General features: G+C 50.6%; 1 protein-coding gene across 2 annotated transcripts in view; it reads right to left on the bottom strand.

Moving 5' to 3' along the window:
• Nucleotides 1-1856: 1856 nt before the first annotated feature.
• The window catches only part of NPLOC4 (NPL4 homolog, ubiquitin recognition factor), a 52172-nt gene continuing 33083 nt past the window's right edge, over nt 1857-20945 (bottom strand). For both annotated transcript variants that reach the window (XM_068976879.1, XM_068976878.1), the window contains exons 13-17: nt 13220-13291; nt 10423-10518; nt 9180-9296; nt 7727-7829; nt 1857-4110 (exon numbers count right to left, since the gene is read on the bottom strand). In XM_068976879.1, the coding sequence (XP_068832980.1) occupies nt 3953-4110; nt 7727-7829; nt 9180-9296; nt 10423-10518; nt 13220-13291 (546 nt within the window). In that variant the 3' untranslated portion in view covers nt 1857-3952. The remainder of the gene's footprint in view (nt 4111-7726; nt 7830-9179; nt 9297-10422; nt 10519-13219; nt 13292-20945) is intronic.

Below are 20945 nucleotides of genomic sequence, written 5' to 3'. Positions count from 1 at the left end.
GCAGATAGCTCAGTTACACTCCTCTCAAGGCCAAACATCTATGAATGAAAGAGGCATCTGCGGGGGTGTGGCCAGACAGGCCAAGTTGAAGGGGCCCAGCAGCCAAGTGTTTTCTGGGCTTGAGTTAAGCTGACCTCACCAATGCTGATTTACCTACTGAAACAAGAAACCAGTGGCACAAGTTCTAATCCCCCTTGTTGAGGTTGGTGCTCAACCCCTAGGGCAGTGGACAGCCACTGTGCTTCTGGGTTGGACCCAGCATGAGCGCACCATTTGCAGTCTGTCCTTTGACCTAAGACCAGCTCCCACTTGGCTTTTGGAATTAGAAGTGAGGACTCCTCTCAAGACACACGACTCTGAATTCCTCCTCTACCCACCCCCCCCCCGCCCCCCCACAAGTGCAACCTGTTCTTGGCTTGTGTTATGACCACCAATCCTTGTGGGTGACATGCCCATACCAATTTCTACTCTGATCCTCCCAGACTTCCAACACCAAGGGAACTACACTGAGATTGTCACAGAGAAAATGACCATATGGGCAAGTGGACTGCAAGGAGATGGGCTAAGCCAGTCAGGCCTCACCACCCTGCTTCAGCCCCGACTGGCCAGGCACTGTGAAGTTGGTCACTGCTCTGCCCCACTCCCTTCGGCTTTGGAGGACTAACAGGCTCCTGGCCCCAAACCCAGGCAAACCCCACACTCTGTGATACTAGGATTTATGACCATCAACAGTCTATCCTGAACAGTGAGGGGTCCCTGAATGCTGATCGCCCTGGAGGGTAGACATGAGCAAGGGGCTTACCCAGCTCAAGGGGTGATGCAAAGGCAGAGACCCCTCATGTGGGTGTCCCCGGAAGGCCTGTGGCAGGATGTGAGACAGCAGAGCATGCTGTGGACAGTCAGTTGGTCTCTATGCCACATGGAAGCTGTATCATCTTCCAAGGACAAACTACTGACAGACAGCACTGGGGGCATGGTCGGGGGGGACAGGACACAGCATGTACAGGCAGTGCCAATTGCTTCCCATAGCAACATGGAACGCCAACATGTTGAACGTGCCAAGAAAGGGGGTGGCAGGACCCTGAGTTCTATTTCCAAGCAAAGCAGTACCTTCCATTTGCTTGATTTCGAGGGGAGGGGGCTATTCCAGAACCTCGTTACTTCATAGAACCAACAAGGTCAGCAGCCTGAGCCATGCAGAAGGCAGAACACTGCCAGTAAAAGCAGGTAAACTCAGGGACAGGGCTGGAGCCGGGAGATGAGCCCACTCACCCCAGTCCAGAAGCTAAGCTGGGCCTGCCTCACCCTAGGGCCCCTTGGACATCAGTGGTGGCGTTTCTTATATATGTGTTCAAGGAGCAGTGAGTCGGTGGCCAAAGGACAGTCTGCTGTAAGGTGTGTGTGAAGGCTCGACAAGTAATTCAGGCCAGGCAGCATGTCCTCTCCAGGCCTTGCTCCCCCTGCATCTGTGCAAGCTCTGGGCTTTGTCCTCCACCTGCTGCCTGGCTGCCTGCACCTGACCCACCAAAGGCCAGGAGCAGCCACATGGCTGATGGTGGGAAGGGTGCAGGAAAGGCAGAGGCGGCCAGGCTCTGCTCTTCCCATGGACACCATGCTGAGAACACAGGGCTGACGAGCCTGGGCAGGAGGGGGGTCTCTATCCTTCATACTCTAAACACATCAGCAGAGGACAGTGATGTGTGGAGAGGAAGTCATCAAGTCACCCGACAAGGTAGGTAGGTCAAGATCAGGGCAGGGAGAGGCCTCAGGGCCCAGGAAGGACAAACGGGGCGCTGACAGTCGCTTCAGGTGCTTTTATTGGTTCACTTGCAGGGCTGGAGTCCAGGCAACGCTACTGCAAACCCAACCAACACACACCTGCAAGACCCAAGTGGGAGCACGGGGAGCAGACTGGTCAGTGGAGGCTGGGCACCTCGTCACCCTTCGCTGAGTTATGGTGCCTGGTGGCATGAGAGGGTGTGTCCACATGAGGGCAGGTAGGATGCAGGTGGGGCTGGGGGCCCCCTCCCTTGTGTAAAAGGAGATGGCTAAGCTGCCTGGGCCTGAGTCTGCTGGCAGGGTGCCCCCACTCCTTATGCTGACCCCTGACTGTCTTTGGACAATAAAGTGCATTACTGAACAAACAGTGACTCAAAACCAGAAGCAGAGAAATCACAACACTTTTTCTTTAGCTAAAAGACAGACGGAAATGAACTATGCAGATGCCAGAACTTCAGGGCGAGCAGGATATTGGTCGGAGAGAAGGTAAAGACCAGAACAGGTGGAAGAGGAGCGGCAGGGACCGCGTGGCCTGAGGTTAGTGCGCTCCCACTCCCCCTGCAGACTCACGTCTGATCAAAGGACCAGGTGACCTGGGCCAGAACACGTGCCCAGCTTTCTGGCCGGCGGCCACAGATGAGCTGGGGAAACGGGGCTCTGCGCTTCGTGCCCCTAGAATAGGTCCAACCCACTGGCCACTTGAGTGTCCTATGCCAGGTCAACCCGGAGGTGCCAGGCACACCCCTGCCACAAGTGAACACAACACCCAGGTGTGCTCTGTTCACAGGCCAAGGGTGAGGGAGGGTCACAGAGATTTGCGTCCTGCCCTAGGACAGAGACATGAAGTCCTCAAGCAGCCTGTGTCTGGGTCCACCTCTCCTGGGGATGGGTGCAGTGCAGCTCAGAGATACAGGGTTTTTTTTAAGGCAAAGAGGCATCAGAACATCCACAGCTCCTGGGGAAGGGCCAGACTGGAACCCAGCTGTAGAAGAAATGCGGGACCCTAGAGCATGTGCAAGGTCTGACCACCTTTGTCCTGGGATGGCCTGGACCCACACCTCAGCATAGGATCCACTTTCCAACAACCCAGCAGCAGCTCCACAACCCTCTACAACCAGGTTCCTACTCCCTGACCTGGCTTGTAATGTGGCCTTGTCAGAGGCCAGGGTCTAGGCAGGACAAGAAGGAATGGTGTGGGGACAAAAGGGACCAGAGCTTCCGGCCCTGCCTGGGGCCACCCAGCTCACCCGACGCAGGCCTGGTCAAGTGTTGGCTGCCTGAGGGGCTGCCTGCTCAGTGGGGGACACTGCCAGGCTCCTGCTTGGTCCTGGGTCTGCAGCTGTGCCAGCCGTGTGGCCTGGCAGGAAAGTCTCAGGCACTGAGGTTCACTTGTGAGGAGACCTGACTGTGGGTCCCCCGTCCACTCACCCAGGCTGCACACACTTCCAGGAACTCATTAAAGGAGGGACGAAGGTGGAAACTAGTCTCTCTCACTCCCCTTTTACGCAGTTTTTCTTAAAAAAAATAAATAAATAAAAGTCTTCTGGGCAGGAATTACTGATTAACTGTTATTACAACCAAAGCAGACTTTAAAACCCCCCATGGACGCTGGGTGGGAGCAGGAAAGGGGGGGCAGCAGATTCACCTGCAGACCAGGCTGACAGGAGGCCATAAGCCCGTGGCCACACATTCCCACTGCATGATGGCTACCAGAAGGGGAAGAGGTGGCCCTCACAGGCAGGGTCTGCCCCAGAGCATCAGGGTACAGAGGTCACCAAGAGCTCCCAACCAAAAACATGGGAGGCGCAGGAACAAAAAGCATCCAAGGAAGGGAAAAAGAAAGCTGGATGGTGGCAGCGAGCCCTCCCACCCCCTCGATTCCAGGTGATGATTCAGAGGCACCTAGTCCTTCTACCACAGTGGGGGCTGCTGTGGGGCGGCCGGGTGAGGCCACACCGTGCCTCCACCAGGAGACTGGTTTTAGCCCGCAGAGCACCAGCCTGATTCCCTCTCTCCAGGGAAGCCTGGTGCTGAGAAGCTTCCTGGGTCAGAGACCCCAGGGCAGCCGCCCCCGCCTCGCCTTCAGGGCTGCTGAGGTGGGGCACGGGCACAACAATCTCGGCTTCCGAGAGGGCTGGGGTGGGCCCAGTCCCGCCAGCAGGGCCCGGGAGCCCTAGGTCCTGGGGAGGCTGCACATCTCGCAGTGGCCGGTGCCCGGCTGGTTCATGAAGGTGCAGTGCTGACAGGCCCACATGGCAGACGAGGCGGCATGTGTGGAGCCCCCGACGGCTCCGTACTCTTGGAGGCCCGGAAGCTGCACACCAACTGTGCCTGTGGAGCAAGAAGAGAAGCAGTGTTCATCCATTTTGCACAGGGAAGATGCCCCACCCCGTCTGAGTTCTGCACGGCTGCTCATCAGGACAGGAGTGGACCTGAAAAGCAACTGCCATGGGCGTGGATGAACGCGGCTTGAGAGCCCCCACCTTGGGTCCCCTGCTCTGTCACACACAGAGCCCGCTAAGGAAAGCTGCTGTCTGCTAAGCTGCCGGCTGTGGCCACTCACGCACCTGCCCGGTGCCCCCACCCAGCTGTGTCAATGGCTCCTTCCTTTTCACTGCTGAGCAGTAGGTGGTATGAAGAGCATCTCTGGTTATCTGTCTCCCTCCTGATGCACACTTGGGTCATTGCCAGTTTTAAGCTATTGTGAACAAAGCTGCCATGAATATTCTTAACACAAATCTCCGTGCGGATCTGTGTTTGCCTGTCTCTCGGGTAGCAGTGGGCTGGCTGGGTCATCCTTACCAGGGCGTGGGAGAGGCTCCAGCTGCTCTGGGAGTGTGTGAGCACGCCGTGCAGCCAATGTCTGCATCTGACCTCACAGCATGTAATGGTAGCTTATTTACTTTCCACTTTTCTGATGACTCATGGTGACCTTACTGAAGCTCTTTTTGTGGAACATCTTCTATGGCTTATCTTCTCCTAGTCTGTACCTTGCCTTTTCAAGTTTTAGACAACATTTCTTCAGGAGCCCAAGTGTTTCATTCTGATAAAGTCCACCTGACCAATCTTATAGTCAGTGTTTTTCTGTCCTACCTTCAAGGTCCTAAACATGTTCAACTTTTTTTTTTTTAACATATATCTTTATAGTTGTAGATCTTACCATTAGGTCTATCAGCCTGTGATAGACCTAATGTCCCAGCCTGCATTGATTTTTTGTTTCTTTGATTAAAAAAAAAAATCTTTAGCTTCTGCTGTTGCAGCACACAGGCTCAGGAGCTGCAGCTCTCCAGACCTAAAGCTCATGGGCTTCAATATCTGTGGCACACAGGCTGTTGCTCCACAGCATTTAGAATCTTCCTGAACCAGGGATTGAACCCTGTGTCCCCTGCACTGGCAGGCAGATTCTTAGCCACTGTACCACCAGGGAAAGCCGGTGTTGATTTGTATATATGAGGTGTACTGCAGAAGTCCAAGTTCATTTTACCCACACAGATGCCCATTTGCTTCAACATGTTTTCCTAAAAAGGGTGTATCTCACGTAATCATTCAGGTGCCTTGTTATCACCCAATTCTCAACTCTCCATCTGGCCCATCAGCCTATTTATTCTCATGCCAACAGCACCCTGTTTTAACCATGGCAGCCTTACTATTGAAAACAGACAGTCCACATCCTCCAGCTTCATTTTTTAAAAATATATTTATTTACTTGGCTGCACCAGGTCTTAGTTGTGGCACGTGGGACCTTCGATTTTCACTGCAGCATACAGGATCTTTAGCTGTGGCATGCCAACTCTTAGCTGCAGCATGTGAGTTCTAGTTCTCTGACCAGGGATCGAACTTGGACCCTCTGTGCTGGGAATGCAGAGTCCAATGGCACCCAACTCCAGTACTCTTGCCTGGAAAATCCCATGGATGGAGGAGCCTGGTGGGCTGTAGTCCATGGGGTCGCTAAGAGTCGGACACAACTGAGTGACTTCACTTTCACTTTTCTCTTTCATGCACTAGAGAAGGAAATGGCAACCCACTCCAGTGTTCCTGCCTGGAGAATCCCAGGGATGGGGGAGCCTGGTGGGCTGCTGTCCATGGGGTCGCACAGAATCCGACACGACTGAAGTGACTTAGCAGCAGCAGCAGCCACTGGACCACCTAGAAGTCTCTCCTTTTTTCATGATTGTTTTCTAGGCCCTCTGCACCCCCAGATAAATTTTACAACTTTTCCCTCCTCTCTTCCCTTGCAAAATAAATATGTCTAAGGGGAATGATGATTGAGACTGTACCAATTAATTTTGGGAAAACTGACATCTTAGAAATATCTTGCCTTCCAGTCCAGAACAATGGTATTTCTTTACAATCTATTTAGCTCTTCTGGCAAAGTGTCAGCTTTCAGCAGAGAGCTCTTACATGGCACTGGTAGACTGTGTCCCGAGATTGCTCGTGTTCTGTGACCCTGCATCTACAAAGGGTACTCCATTGCTAATTTACGTTACCAACCCCTGTGCAGTGAGCAGAGTTCTTTGAGTAGTGTATCTGTTGACAGCATTTGACAACCACACAGCACGTTTTAGCAAAGTGACAGGCACTTTCCCAGTAGAGGCTCCAGGCAGTGGGTCCAGACCATATCATCCTGCTGCTGTGAGACTGATGCTTGAATAGGTTTGGGTTTCATCCCACCGTAAGTATGAGACGTGGAGCCAATGGGACCCAGCTCCTATGGGGTCACTAGCTTTTCATTAGTTTCTAGTGAGGATTGCAAGGCACACCACATGCTCAGACTGAACCCTTTCCTGATCTAGTTTTCTTTTCTCCCAACTGGGCCAGTTCTTATCTAGGAAAACCTCTTGGTCAAGCCACTCTCCTTTCCCAGCTTCCCTATGTGCTCTTTCTGGAGTTCTCTTTTTAGAGAGAGGGCTCCAAACCACTAAAGCCGCTGCAGTCAGTGTTTCTGTGTGAGGCATCTGAAGAATAACACCAGGAGCTGGAAGAGCCCAGTACGTGGGAGAGCCGGACCAGGAGCTGAGACCCTGGCCAGCACCTCACACTGTCCATCCAAGGACATGAGGCCATGGGCTTCGCTGTATGAATTTGGTGACGACATTGGGTCCTCTGTTTCAGAACGTGAGGGCAAGAATTAGATGGCACGTCCAGCTCTTTTACCGTTTGGCTGTCAGAATCATATAAAAAGAAAACTTAAACAGAACAGTAACACGGTGAATTCCAAGGCTCCTCAACCCCTGAACTTCCAGGTACTCAGTGTAGAGAAAGTAAGAACCCCACGGGGTTCCCTGTGGCTTGGGTTCCACTGAGGGTTTCCTGACTAACTCTGGCCCTCCATATTGAGAAAATGTTTAAACACTTTTTAATATGTACTTTCAGGTGTGTTTTCAGGGGGCATTGCAGTTCTTCTCAAAGCCACAGGGCAAAGGGCCACCAGGGTCACCACCCTCTCGAGCTCTTGGTGAGGGCGCTGGGAGTATGGGAGCAGCTGGATGGAGGCTGATGGATGGAGGCTCTCACTCTGAAGACACAAGATCCCCTAATTCTATTCTCTTTTCCTCCTTCTCCACCAAGAATACTCTGAGGATTGATGGGGAAAGGGGAACAGAAAAGCCTGATGAGCCCAAAAGCTCTCTGCACTTAGCACTTAGGTGAGTGTGAAATTCCTGTTCATCTAAAACAATGGCTTTCAAACTACTCCTAAGATGCTTAAAGAATCATACAAAAATCCATAGAACTGTGTACCCAAAATGTGTGGCCTTAACACATATGTTACAGTGATAAAAACACCTGTGGGCTCCAGCAAAGGTCTGTCTGTGCTTGTTCCACTGCCCACGATGCCATCAGGATACATTTGGGGTCCGGTTTCCAGGGCCCAGGAAGAAGTACTGGGCCCTAAAGGGCAAGAGTCTGAGCCCTGGTCATGGGGGTTGCAGGAGGGGAGGACACTTACTACAGAGCTGCTCAATGGTGGCCCATTGTTCAGACTTCTTCCAGGTCTGGGCAAGCTCCTCGTTTCTGGTCCTCACAGCCTCCAGCAACAAGCTGATGCTGTCCTGCAAGAAGCCAGAAAGATTCCAGCTCGCTTCACTGACAGTGGACAGACTTGCTCACAAGCTTTTCCTCCCCAATATCAAGACACACTTAAGTGAGAATTGTGAAAATCTCCCAGGCTGTCACATGAAACGCGAAACACACACACTTAGTCTATAAAGGCAAGTGCTAAATTGAGCTAAAGTGTAAATTCTTCCCAGAGAGCCCCAAGGTGAACACTGTGCTGCTCTCTCCTGGGCTGACTGCTCTACCCCCTAGGCAGTCACAGCTCACAGGCCTTCTCCTGAGGGCCTGGGCAGACAGGCAGGAGCCCCGTGGCCATGAGGCCCACCCTCATCCCTCTCGCCTCCCTCAGTCCTCTGTCTTCATCGCGTCTATATCTCAGTGCGCTTCGCAACCCAGAACTCCAGGGCGAAAGTGCAGAGAACTGAATAGCGTTTATAATTAGAAACTTACAAAGCCTTCCAGGGCCTCTCAGGCAGTACCTTCAGAAAATGCTTCCTAACAGATGACTGCAACAACAGCACAGTTTCCAGTGAGAAGGCCCTAAGCTCTCACCACCTTCCCAACCGGACAGGCAGCAGCTGAGCCTGGGACTGGAGCTGCAACTCTCTGGGCTAAACAGGGAAGGCAAAGCTAGTGTGAAGCCTCAGGATGCCCAGTGTCAAGTATCACAAGTGATCAGTCTGGACAAAAACAAACACAAGATCAACCCAGCAGGACACAAGAACAGCTACAGAAAAGCAGTGGGAGGAACGGGCCTCGCCCTTCTATTCTGTCTCCTTGTAGAAATGCGTTTCCTTGGGTCTCAGGCAGAAAAAGGGCCAAAGTAAAAGGACAGCCACAACACAACCCATGCAAGAGGCTTCCTGACTGGACCCGCTGCTCCTGTGCTGCTCAGAAAGCAGCTGCCATCTGTAACACTTCGCCCTCATCTCCCCACAAAGTATGTCTTAAAAACGCCAACTGTGCAGCTGTGCGCCTGGGGCCTGGATGCTGGCCAACCTTCTGGGCCAAGGTGATAAACCAGAGCTGATTCGGGAGAAGGGGAGATCAGGAAGAAGCAGAGGCTGGGGTACTCAAACTGTTCCAACAGGAATTTTTTAACTGTGGATTTCTAATGCTTCCCTTAGAAGCTAAGTGGCCTCTGCGTCCCGTATGATTTGTCCTCTGTCATGGAGGGCAGACACTTTTGAACAAGCTATTCTAGTGCAAACTCTAAAACTGAGAAAGTCACCTATCCAGGCCCTTGTGCAAAGTTGCTGCCCACAGGACAGGTTAAGGGGGCCTTAGCTGCTCCAGTGCTGCCCAGAGTGCTCCAGTCTGAGGACAGAAGCCCACCTGGCTCGTACCTGCAGAGGCATGACGTCGTTGGTGACCAGGAACAGCAGGAGGTGGAAATCCGAGATAGTGTCCAGGAACACAGATGAGGTGTTCTGGGACAGGTAGGTGGCCAGGCTGTGGAAATCCTAGAGATCCAGGTAAGAGGGGGAGGAGGAAGAGACAGACACAAGCACCCGTTGGTCCCAGGTCAGAGTTGGAGGAGAGCCACTGTCCTACAAAGACGAGACTGAGCACATTGAGCGCTGAGGGACGGCCCACCCCCTCTCCTTCTAGAACCATTTACTGGGAGCCAGGGGTTGAGGAACGCAGCTGCAGAGGAAAACTTCCAGGAAAACACTCGGGACATCTGACTTATGGAAGAGTACTGACCCAGCTGTGAGACACATTCAAACTCACCTCTGGGGAGGAGTGGGAGTGGGAAGGGCCATGTGGTGCTGCAAGAAGCCCTGTCTGTCCGGGTGCACTGTTGACCAGGGCAGCAGAGTGGTGAGGAACAGGAATTGGGGCAGAGGGAAGGGGGGATTATATGACACTAACACTTTCAATGGGACTGAAGCAGGACGTTCAAGGGTGCTACCCCAGTCAGTGGCCCTGCTCCTCCACCAGCACCTGGCCAGGTGGGCGGTGAGGAAACCAAAGTATCGGAGAGGTGCTGGACACGAGTCACTGTTTCAGAAGAAATTCTCAATGCAGACATTCTTTAACCAGGCCCCTTTCTGCAGTGCCTGTGATCAACTTGGGATGTGTGCTCACAGGCCACTGACGTGAGGACAAGGCAGTCATGGCAGTTCTGACTAGCCTGATGTGCAGGTGAGAGCCGAGGTGGCCAGGCCACAAGAGGCCCCATGGCTTGGATGGTGCCAGAGAAACGTGGCAAGGTGACGAGGTAGGGGGCAGAGCACACAGCAAAGCAAGACACCGCCACAAAAGACGGCGCTTAACAACAATCAATAACCTTGCTGGAAGAGGACATAAAGTGACCGATAAAACAGGCCCCCTGAGAATGGTCCTTCCGGCAAATCCACAGGCCTGAGGACTTAGAGGGATTTGCCTCTATGCTCATCCACTGCCCCTGCCCTGGAGAGGGCTCATGCGATCAGCAGTATCTTAGAAAAAAGCCTAACCAGGCTTTGTCACAAGAACGAATGAGCAGAGTCAGAAACCTTGATACTTCCTGGAAAAATAATAGTGACACTAGATAAAACAAGCAGCAGCGACTTTAAATTATGTTTCTAAAGACAAAGAGCTTACCTGTGTCTCACCCAGTACATCCCGGTTTTCAATGGGAAATGGATTTTGTGAAATAGAAAAAGTATAAACTGGATCCTTGGGGAAAGTTGTTGTGATCTAATGAACAAAAACACAAACCCATGATAAATTAATCATGTCATAAACAGGGATGTGGGCCCTAAGCACACCAATCCTTGGAGCCCCGAGCTGCTCACAGGAGCAAAGTCCTAACTGTTCTACCCTGAATGGGATGCTTAGCTCTTAGGACAGCCCCTAAATGAAAATTCTGAAACTGTGACTCTCAGAGGCAAATAAAGAATCATTTTTCATAGCTGGTAAGACTGTGGTACCCATGGGCAGTTTCCTAACTCCATCTCCACTGGAACGGCCTCTCAGCTGCTCTCCCGCTGCCAAGGGGGATCTAGAGGGTGGGCCACGGGAGAGAGCAGAGGCATGAGCGCCATCTCAGGAGCCAACTCTGTTCCGACCACCATGTCTGGAGGGCAAGTGCAGAACCAGCTCCTGATGGTTTTGAAAGCCATGGTGCCCTCCAGAGAGCTGGCTGAGGCCCCTTCCAATTCCCAGGCACCACTCCATGGAGCTAGGGCATGACCAGGCAGGAAGAGAAGCAAGGCTGGGGAGATGCAGGGCATGGCTCTCCCCTGAAGATGGCTGGAGTCAGGAGCTTGCATCCAAAGGGGAGCTGAAGCCCTGCAGTGCCTCAGACGTGCTTCAGAAATGAAGAGAGGGCATTTAAAATTCAAAATCAATAGAAGCTACAGGGACAGTGGCAAATGTGCAAAAAATCAACACAAACACAGTTTCTCATTCCTCCTGGCAGGTGCCCCACCCCCAAACACACCCAAGTGTGCACCACCATCAGCCATCTTTTGGTTGACGCAGCTCTTCCCCTGCAATATGACACTAGCAGCAGATTACACCTCGTCCAGATTTAGCACAGCTATTCTGGTTCCTTCGGGACTATTTCTAAAGAATGAAAATGTGGCTCTGGCCTGTTTTCTGCATCAGTGAAGGCAGCGAGCTGTGCCAGGCTGGCTGGCCCAGGACCTGCTGTGCCCGTGCCAGCGCTGTGACAGTGAGCTGAGCCGTCAGCAGCGCCTTCACTCGAGCCCTGCTGGCCTTTTATGGATGAGACCACGTGGCCTTGGGGCACAGGGTGTGAACTCAGCACAGCGCCAAGTCCTCCTGTGAGGCCTCGCTTGGTTCATCTGAGAGATACGGAGACCGGAGAGCCCATGCCTCCTAAGGCTGTGTGAGGATCAAGTGTGCCCAGACGTGTGGAGCCCGCAGAATGGGCAGCACATGTGGGGCTCAGTCTCAGCTGCCGTCATGATTCTAGAGATGGCGGAGGGGCCACCTCACTGCAGAGACAAGGCCTGTGGCGGGCTCACAGCCCTCCCTTTGGAAGGCAGATATAGGAGTGGACCAGCAACAACGGAAAACCCACTAGTAAGTAAATGTAGAATTAAGGGAAGTATTTGTTAGACCTGTAACTGCCCCTTGGAGAACTTCAGAGCCAAGTTCACACAGCAGTCTGACTATCCCAGAAACCCAGGGGAGAGGATGCAGGGTGTCAAGCAGTTTATTTTGTGCTCAAACCCTCTCCCCACCCAGCCTGCCTGGCAGACACCCCCCTACATGCGAAGCACCTCCACAGAAGGCCTGAACGGCCGCCTGGCCACGAGGCTTATTTAAAGTCACTGAACGTGCTGATCAGGTGAGGGTGTGGGGTCGGGTGAGGAGTGAGCACGCCTGTCTGGACACCTGCTCCAACCTCCTTCCACAGGAAGAGAGCACGTGAGTATCACAGGGTAGAATGCTTCCCCATCAACCAAACGCTACTGCAACAGCACTAAGGCAAGAAAGAGCTTAGCTCCTTCGTGAAAGGGAACGGGTGGGGAGGCCACTGGGAAAGAAGACCTCAGGAAGCTGGCTTTAAATCACGCAGACTCCTCCTAAGTGTATGCTCTATCAATCTGTTTTCATCTTAATTACACCCTAGGTAGTCTAAAAAGCAGATGCCTTTATGGCCTAGGTAATAAATATGTTCTCGGGAGCTGTCAGTTGGAATGGAGCGTTGGCGGGCTCGGCTCACAGGGACCCACTGCTCCAAATGCAATGATACTTTACAGCCTGAATCACATGCCTGTCCAAATGCAGCCTGAATTCATCCTGGCAGGCAGCAGTTAGGAAATGAGCCACCTCCTGTACCCTGTGGACAGAGCGCTAACTGCAGCAAATGCATCAGGCTCTGGTCCTGCAGCATGTGTTGCCCTCTGCCCATGACCACATCTCCGTGAGGAGCCTCCAGAAAGGAGCCGAGGCTTGGGGAAGGTGTGCCAGTAACCAGGAGCCTTCCTGGCTCCTAGAGTGCCCTCCCAGAGACCGTGCTATCCCTCACTCAAGGGCAGAGTCCGGCTGTGTCCCCTAGGGATCGACTTGCAGCAGCCCACCATGAGCCTGGCCGTGGCGGCCATTGTGGCAGCCACTGTGGCCAGGGCAGAACCTGCACACACAGCCAGGGAGAGGCTCGCTGACTTCTGGGGCTGCTTGGCCTAGTCGGCAGTCCTCTGCTGCACTGTAGGCTGGGAGAAGTGAACCCCTTAAGCTGTTTTTAAGGAAATAAAAAATGAAAAGCCCTTAAGGTTTCTAGCTTTTCAGGGATGCCAGAAGCTCAGTGACTCAAACATCTCTGGGTGGCTAATCTGTGCAGGCAGAGGGGCAGGTGTTCAAGCGGCGCCCTCTCAAGGCCTCCCCCAGCCGTCCTGACCTCCGCGGGGAGATGACACACACTTACGTCTATGATCAGATACTCCACAGGCAAGGGGCGGGCCAGCTGGGTGATCTCGTTGCCAAACTTGTCTATGTCCTGAAACAGGAGACAAAGGTCCAGGGTGTGAGTGCTGACCTGTGATGGGTTTTCCGTCCACATGCTTGTCTCACTCCTTAAATTACTACAATTCCTGTTGAAGTGTTTGAAAAGCAGAGAAGGAAATGGGCACATTTTTGCAATGACTCCACCTTCCAGCATTTCTTGGAGGCCACGACTCAAGAAAGTAGACTTGCTCTCAGCCACAGGTGTCTCGCCCCCCAGCCTGGTGCTGAAGCGGTGAGAGATGGACCCCAGCTCCCTTGGGGACAGATTCCTGGAAACAACCCCCCACCACCAGGCCACATCTGTGCCCCCCACCTTCTCTATAAGCTCTCCCAGTCTCACATCTGAATGCTAACTCTTAACAACCTCCCTCACACCTTTGAAAACCCAACTTCATGGAAACTTAATCCTTACACATTAACAAAATTAACACACACACACACACACACGAGTACACATACTACTACGCAAACATGAAAACCCCACCGCCAATCTGTCAAAGTCTAAACTTGTTTTGCTTTGTCAGATGCATGGAACATAAAGTTTAATTACGGGGAAAAATGGCCAGCATATGTTCATTAATCATAAAATGACAATTAGATCTGATTTATGTCAAACATGCTGAGTTCAAACAGAGCTCTCGAAATAAATTCATTAGAACCAACGCTTTTCATTAAAGATTCCGCAAGAAAGGGTCATATTTTCTATCTAACTCATCACTTAACATTATATAAATCATTCACTGAGTCATATATAAATTAGACATCCATAATTTCCAGTTATGGGACCTTACATAAAAGTTTATGTTTATTAAAGCTCTCAAACCCTATTGGATGCCAAGCAGACCTCCCTGGGGCATGCAGGTGACGCAGTGCCACCCCAGCACATCACACCTTTTGGGGATGTCAGAGGCCCACGCCGTCTTTTGAGACAACGTTCACAGGCTGTCCTGCGTTAAACCAAGTCTGTTATCCTAACGAGAAGTCTAGAGGCTCCATGCGGCCCTGGTCCTTTTTTTTCTTCCAGATATTAAACTCTTTGGTCCACAGCACATCTCAGATTACCCACACCTTCCCTACCTTTTCTCAGTTCACAACCCAGAGAGCTGCTAGCAAGCATGTGCCCCTCTGCCCTTCCAGAAAATGGTTCAAACACATCTAGCCAGCCACACAGGGAGTAAGAGCACCAGCAGAGGACAGGTTCCTGGAAACAATGCCCATTCTGTCTGTCTGCTCTCCTCGGAAGCTAGAATCCTGTCCCCTCCACCTGGGCAAGAGTCCTTGGTCTTTCCGCACGCTCACTGCTGCAGCATATGAAGTAGGCCTGGCTTTCGGTGGCTCTATCAGCTTTGACACTGGCAGCACAAGACATGAGGCTTGCTGAATGGGTCCTGGGCCCCCAAAGTGGTAGTTTTTCAATGGAGGAAACATGGTAGGAGGCAGGAATCACACCCAATCAAACTACATCACCATTTCCAAAAATACATGCTTGCCCCTACAAGAAACAACCTGCAACAACTCACACATAATTAGCCCGTCTGGAATTCATCTTCAAATCTAATTAAGCTCTAATATGCAGAGACATTTTCACAGCACCTGTTCGCTTTAATCTTCCCCTCTAGGGATGTTGCTTGCTAAATGCCCCCCTCTCTTTTTTTTGTGTCATGCGATTCTCTTTCAGATTTAACTACCCCACTGTACCCTTCTGCTCCCCAAGAAAATAAAGGTGCTGCATCCTCCTCTCTTCCCCGGAGGAAAAGCAGGTACCTTCTATCTCTCCCCCATGCTTTCACGCAAATGTTTTTGCCAGCCAAGCCCTAGCCCCACACACCATTTTAAAAGGCAATTACTTTTTATGGGCGTTAGCAAATGTCAGGCAGAATACACTAGGAGGAAGACATCTTAATCCTAAGTTTGGCAGCCACCAAAGTGTCAGCAGTTTTATCTCCACCTGGAGCAAGACACTGGGAGAGTCAGAAATCGAGGTTCCTGACGCCTTGCTACCTCCCATCGGTCATGTCTATGAAACGTCAATGCAAAATCCAGGGATCTCTGTCTGTGTTAGCTTAGAGGCAAGCAGGCTTTGTGCCAGGACAACAGCAAAGTCCACTTACTGGGTGGCACCAGCTTGCTTTGGAAAAGGTGAATGAAATCCTTCAGGTAATGCTTTTCTCCTTAAAGAACTTGAAAGAAGACAGTAAGTGAAACGAGCAGCTTGATCTGAGACTTCACAGGATAAAGTAAGAAAAAACAATATTTTCAGGACAAAGTCTCTTAAAGAATCACCATTTAGGAAGCAGTCCAGTTGATAAGCACCTAAAGAGCACCTGTTAGAAGCAAAAGACCAGCAGAGCCTGGTCCAGGCTTGACAGCGTGTGCATGCAGCCAGCAGGCCCCAGAGCATGCGGAGGGCACAAACGGGTGTGAGGACAAGCTGCTCTGCCCGAGATCTAACAGCCAGGAGGGGCAGAGGGCAGGGGGGACAGACAGCAGCTGTGTCCACTTTAGACTCCAGATCTCAGTTCCAGGACTCATGGGCTCTGCTCTTCCGCAGCCCTGCCACCCAGGGTGTGCACGTCCAGCTCCATTTCCACCCCTGTGGGGATCTGACCACAGACTTGTCATCTCCAGCTCAACGGAAAGAATGAAAGCCAAGCTCACAGGTCTGAGACCACAAAATCCTTCTCCCTAGACTGGGATGTTATACTGGTATGTTGTTGCTCAGTTTCTGCTCTTGCTGGCAATTTCTTGATTCCTTGATACATTTTCCTGAATAATGCTGGAGGCAAACATAATCTCCTGTGATGAAAACATTCGTTTAGAATTCCCTGGCATTCCAGTTGTTAGGACTTGGTGCTTTCACTGCCAGGACTCAGGTTCAATCCCTAGTTGGGGAACTAAGATCCTGCAAGCCAAGTGGCACAGCCAAATATAAAAGAAATCTTTAAAAATAAATAGGCAACAAAAATAAAATAAAATAAAATAAATAGGCAAAAGATAAAACATTTGCTTTAAAAAGTTGAATAGTGCAGAGTCTCGCCCTAACAAATATAAAACTGTTATTATGAAACTACAATAAATAGGTAAATAATGGATAAACATTACAAATCTCAATGCAAAATTAAATCAAAAAGCACTGAAACAAAATGTAAGTAAATAGATAGCTTTAAGTAAAGAATTAGCTAAGTATGATGACAAAAGCAGGAATTACAATTTAAAAAGATTAAGGTATCTCTGAATCAGAAAATGTTAGAACTTCCTTTGTATGTAAAGTTAAAGAAACAATATATATGACAAGGGGTTTACGTATAAAGACCCCTCATAAATGAATGCAAAAATGATGAATCGCTTTACGAATACCTCAGGGCACAGAGAGGCAATTCACAGAGAAAACAACAATGCACACAAGAGACTTGGGGCAGAGTGAGTGCAGAGCATGGGGTCCCGAGAGCAGGGCCCAGGCAGGCGAGCGGACGAGCACAGGGCTGGTCTGCAGCACAGCCTGCTGTAGCCTTCTCGGGGGAGCTTTGGAAGACCACATGAAACCCCTGAAATATAGGTTGACCTTTGACAAAACAATGCTGGTGGTTTGCTCGGAATGTCCTAAGTAACTCAGAACACACATGGAGTGAGCTCCGCGATGAGTCACAGAGCACAGCTAGTCAGTGCCAGATGCTACGACAAACCCATGTTGGGCTGAGGACAGGTGGGTAAATGATGGGTGGGACAGAGAGGACGCCACAGGCCCCCAGAGCGTGCCGATCCCCTCCACAGCCATGACACCCAGTTGCCTGTGTGCTCTCTCCTCCCCACCGCAGTCTCCTGTCAGCTCTTCCAGATCCTCATCACTGAGGCCACAACCACCTCAAGCCGGGAGGATCCACCTTGCCACCCCCCTGCCTGGGCAGCCACCTAAGAGCAGCATTCCCTGGGGTCTCTAAGACCCTCCCTGTCCACTGAACAGCCCACCTTCTCTACTCTACTTCCAGGGCTTTAATCTGGGGTGTCTCGGCAAATAACCCTGAAGAGGCACTCTGGGTTGGCACCTCTCGCCTTCCTTCCTGTCCCACCGCATCCAATTTCAAGACACGGGCACCTCTCCCCACCATGACAGGAGGTGCTCCCCAGCCATTCTTTCACTGGCTCCACAGAGCTTCTCATGACAAACAGATCAGAGCTGCAGTCAAAGGTGGACCCTCAAGCCCTCCAGCCCTGTCCTCTGTGCGGACCCGCATACAAATGTGTGTACATACACGCACCAACATCTACAGCAGTTGGGATTTTTACTATACATACAGGTACCTTTTATTCTTTAAATATATTTATTTATTGAGCTGCGCCAGGTCTTAGTTGTGGCATGTGGGGTCTAGTTCCCTGACCAGGGACTGAACCCAGGCCCCCTGCACTGAGAGCACAGTCTTAGCTGCTGAGCCACCAGAGAAGTCCCATACAGATACATTTTAAATTTTACTTCATGAGTTTTATCGCGTATCTTCACATAATTTTCAAATACATTTTTAGTGATCACAGAATATCCCACCATATAGATGTATTATAATTTAATGTTCCCATTACTAGACTTTTAGATTGCTTTAAGTTCTTGTTACCACAGATAACACCATGATGAACAGCCTTAGACAAACACGGGTATGTGTCCTGTTTACAAGGTATATTTTAAATCAACCTCAAAGCCCACAGGAGGACTAAAAGGATTACTTAAATGTTTGCTTTCATAGGTCTCTTTGCTCAAACTGATATTTTCCTGAAATGTATGAGAAATGAGTGTCTCAACTCCTACAGGGCTATAAACAATTCTGAGAAGCCCTTCTAGCCTGCTCTCACTAACGGGCATGTAAGCAATCTAAGAAAACAGCAGCATGATTAAGGAAATAATATGTTCCGGGACAAAAGGAGCTCTCTTCTTAAGGGGAGGAAACTTACAACAAGAAATGGAAATAAACAGCAAATTTCCAATATGATAAAGGGTACAAAGAAACAACACACAAAAAAGCCCCACAGCAAACTCACAGTTAATGATGAAATCCTGAAAACACATCTTTTACAATTAAAAACCAGACAAAAGCACTGGTTACTCAACACTTCCAAAAGCCCTCGTCAGCACGAGGAGCCAAAATGAAGGGAAGAATCAAAACTCCTGCATAATGCAGAGAACCCAGAACACATGTACAAATTAGAGGAACAAGTAACAGAGAGCTGAACTGCCAAGCCGGTGCTTACTGCAGTATGCAGAAAGTATAAAGTACCCAGGATCAATCTAACAAACAATGGACCAAACCTTCAATGAAAAAAATCCCGACTTTCTGAGAGACGTCAAAGGTATCGTTCGTGTCTGTGTGAGAGAGAGAGAGAATCACATCTGGGTGAAACCTGCAGGCTAGTCCGCAGGGCGGGGCTGCAACAGACTGAGGAAGAGTGAAGTTACAGTGAGTCGGACGGTGCGGTGCTGGTGCTGGTTGAGCAACACCGGCCAGGGGACAGAAGGGAGGACAAAGGCGAGGCCACGGTCACGGAGACGACTGCTAATGGAGAAGCACCACAGATTAACAGAGAAAGACAGTTTTCCCAATGAATGGTGTTCAGACAGAATATGGCTACAATAAATTAAGAGGAAAACTGGGCCCCTACCTTGGAACACACATTTGAAGCAATCCTAGGTGGGCTTAAAACTCAAAACCACCAACCTTAGAGAAGACAAGATAACAGATTTTATGATTCAAAATGCCAAACCGTAGAAAGCTGACCACATGGAAATGTAAGCTTTGTGCTTCAGTGACACCACGGGAGAGAAGAGGCAGAGGTGTCACACTCCTGACATGGTCAGAGGCAGGGAGAAAAGAGACTGAACCACCCAGGCAGGAACAGAAAACAGATACAACCAGCACAGCACAGGAGACAGGACGGAGCAAACAAACGGAGGAACAGGAGCCTGGCCTCACTTATGATCAGGATGGCACAGCGATAGCTCAAGAAAACGCCCCATGGGTGTCCGAATGGTGAGCAGGACCCGGGCCCAAGGCTGTGGAGCACGGTGCCTCGCGTGGCATTCTGCTCATGGTGGACTCGGGCCAACACAATGGCCACACACAGGTAGGTCTCAGGCTGCTCCAGGGTAAGGGAACACGGCCTGGCTCGGAGGACACAAGAGGACAGTTCTGGGTCTACTGTGTGCAGCAACATGTAAAACTCACAGTACCTGGTTTAGGAAAACATACACAGGAGGTAAAACTGGAAGAAAAGCAAGGAAGTCATACTGCACCCCTTCTGGAAGCAGACGGGAAGACCCAGCAACTTCAGAGGCCATAGGAACGTTCTGGTTCTTAATTCTGGGGATTGGTATTTCTGCTTTTTTAAATTTCTTAAACATGTTTTTTAAATAATCTTTTATATCTACTCAGTATATAATTTTTAAAATTCTGGAAAAAAACAAAAGAGATGGCAGCCTGATGACCTTGGAGCAATGTGTCCACATACACAGCACACCAGGCTTCACAGGTCTTTGCAGCTAACAGGGAACAGCTTTCCATGAAGACACCAGACCCCATCACTGTCCCCAGACTGGCAAGCTGTCCCCAAAAGGCTCAGGACCACAACCAGCAGGATCACCAGGTCTTAGGGTCTATAAGTGAGTCATTCTGCATTCCGAAACGTGCCATACAAACATATCTTGTAAGACAGGAACTTTTGGGGAGAAGATTAAACCTTTACAGTGGTCCCCAGCATGGTGTGATTTTGATGTGTGAATGTTTAATAATGGTTTAAAAGTATTTATTCAGAGTACCTGATGCTCACAGAATTTGTGTACGGGCAAAATCTGTGTTATCAAGCCAGAAATTGTTACTGAACACCACAGGAGAGAAGAGACAACAGATTCTTAATCAAGACTCTTTGGAAACGTTTCAAGAATGACATCGAGAACCTTTTCGCAGAGCTCCTTATTGTTCCACTCTGAGGCGATGCCTGAGCGAGCTATCACAGGCCAGCCTCACTGTGTCTCTCCACTGCCACCAGCCGAAAGGAGCAGATACAGCATCGAGGCCTGCCTGCTCAGCGAGCATTTCCTGACAGGCTGCTACAGAGCCAAGACAGGCTGCTTGCTACCATACTGACCCATTCTTCCTGGCACAATGACAGTCCCCGCCCCCACTACCCTCAGACCATGCAGAAGCTGAGATTCAGAAGTAGAAGGCAGACCTTCATTCCAAAGAGCTGAGGGGAAGACCAGGGGCAGGGACAAGACCCTCAGGCCCTTGCATTTTTCCTTTGCTCGTCACCCACTGCCACAGACGCCCACAGCAGGAAAGACCCAGCTTCAGACAGTCTCAGTCCCACTTCTAATCCCCAAGGAGGTGAAGCCTTTGTCACAATCATGCAATGTCTAGCCTTCAAGTCACCACCAGGATGAGGCCCTGGAGCCCCTCAGCTCTGGGTGCTCTCCTGGGTGTCTGACATGTCCCATAGGTAGTGGAGTGTGTCCTTGGCACTGAATGCTATTCAGCAATGAAAAGAATGAAGCACTGCAGACTGCAGGCATGGATGAACCATGAGACACTGCAAGTGGTGAAAAGTCAAGTCACAAAAGACCACACACTGTAGGATTCCATCAAGGAAACCAGAGAAAGCAAATCAGT

Source organism: Capricornis sumatraensis, chromosome 8, assembly GCF_032405125.1.
Source record: "Capricornis sumatraensis isolate serow.1 chromosome 8, serow.2, whole genome shotgun sequence".
NCBI classification, from domain to species: domain Eukaryota; kingdom Metazoa; phylum Chordata; class Mammalia; order Artiodactyla; family Bovidae; genus Capricornis; species Capricornis sumatraensis.
This window is presented reverse-complemented; position numbering and strand designations above follow the sequence as displayed.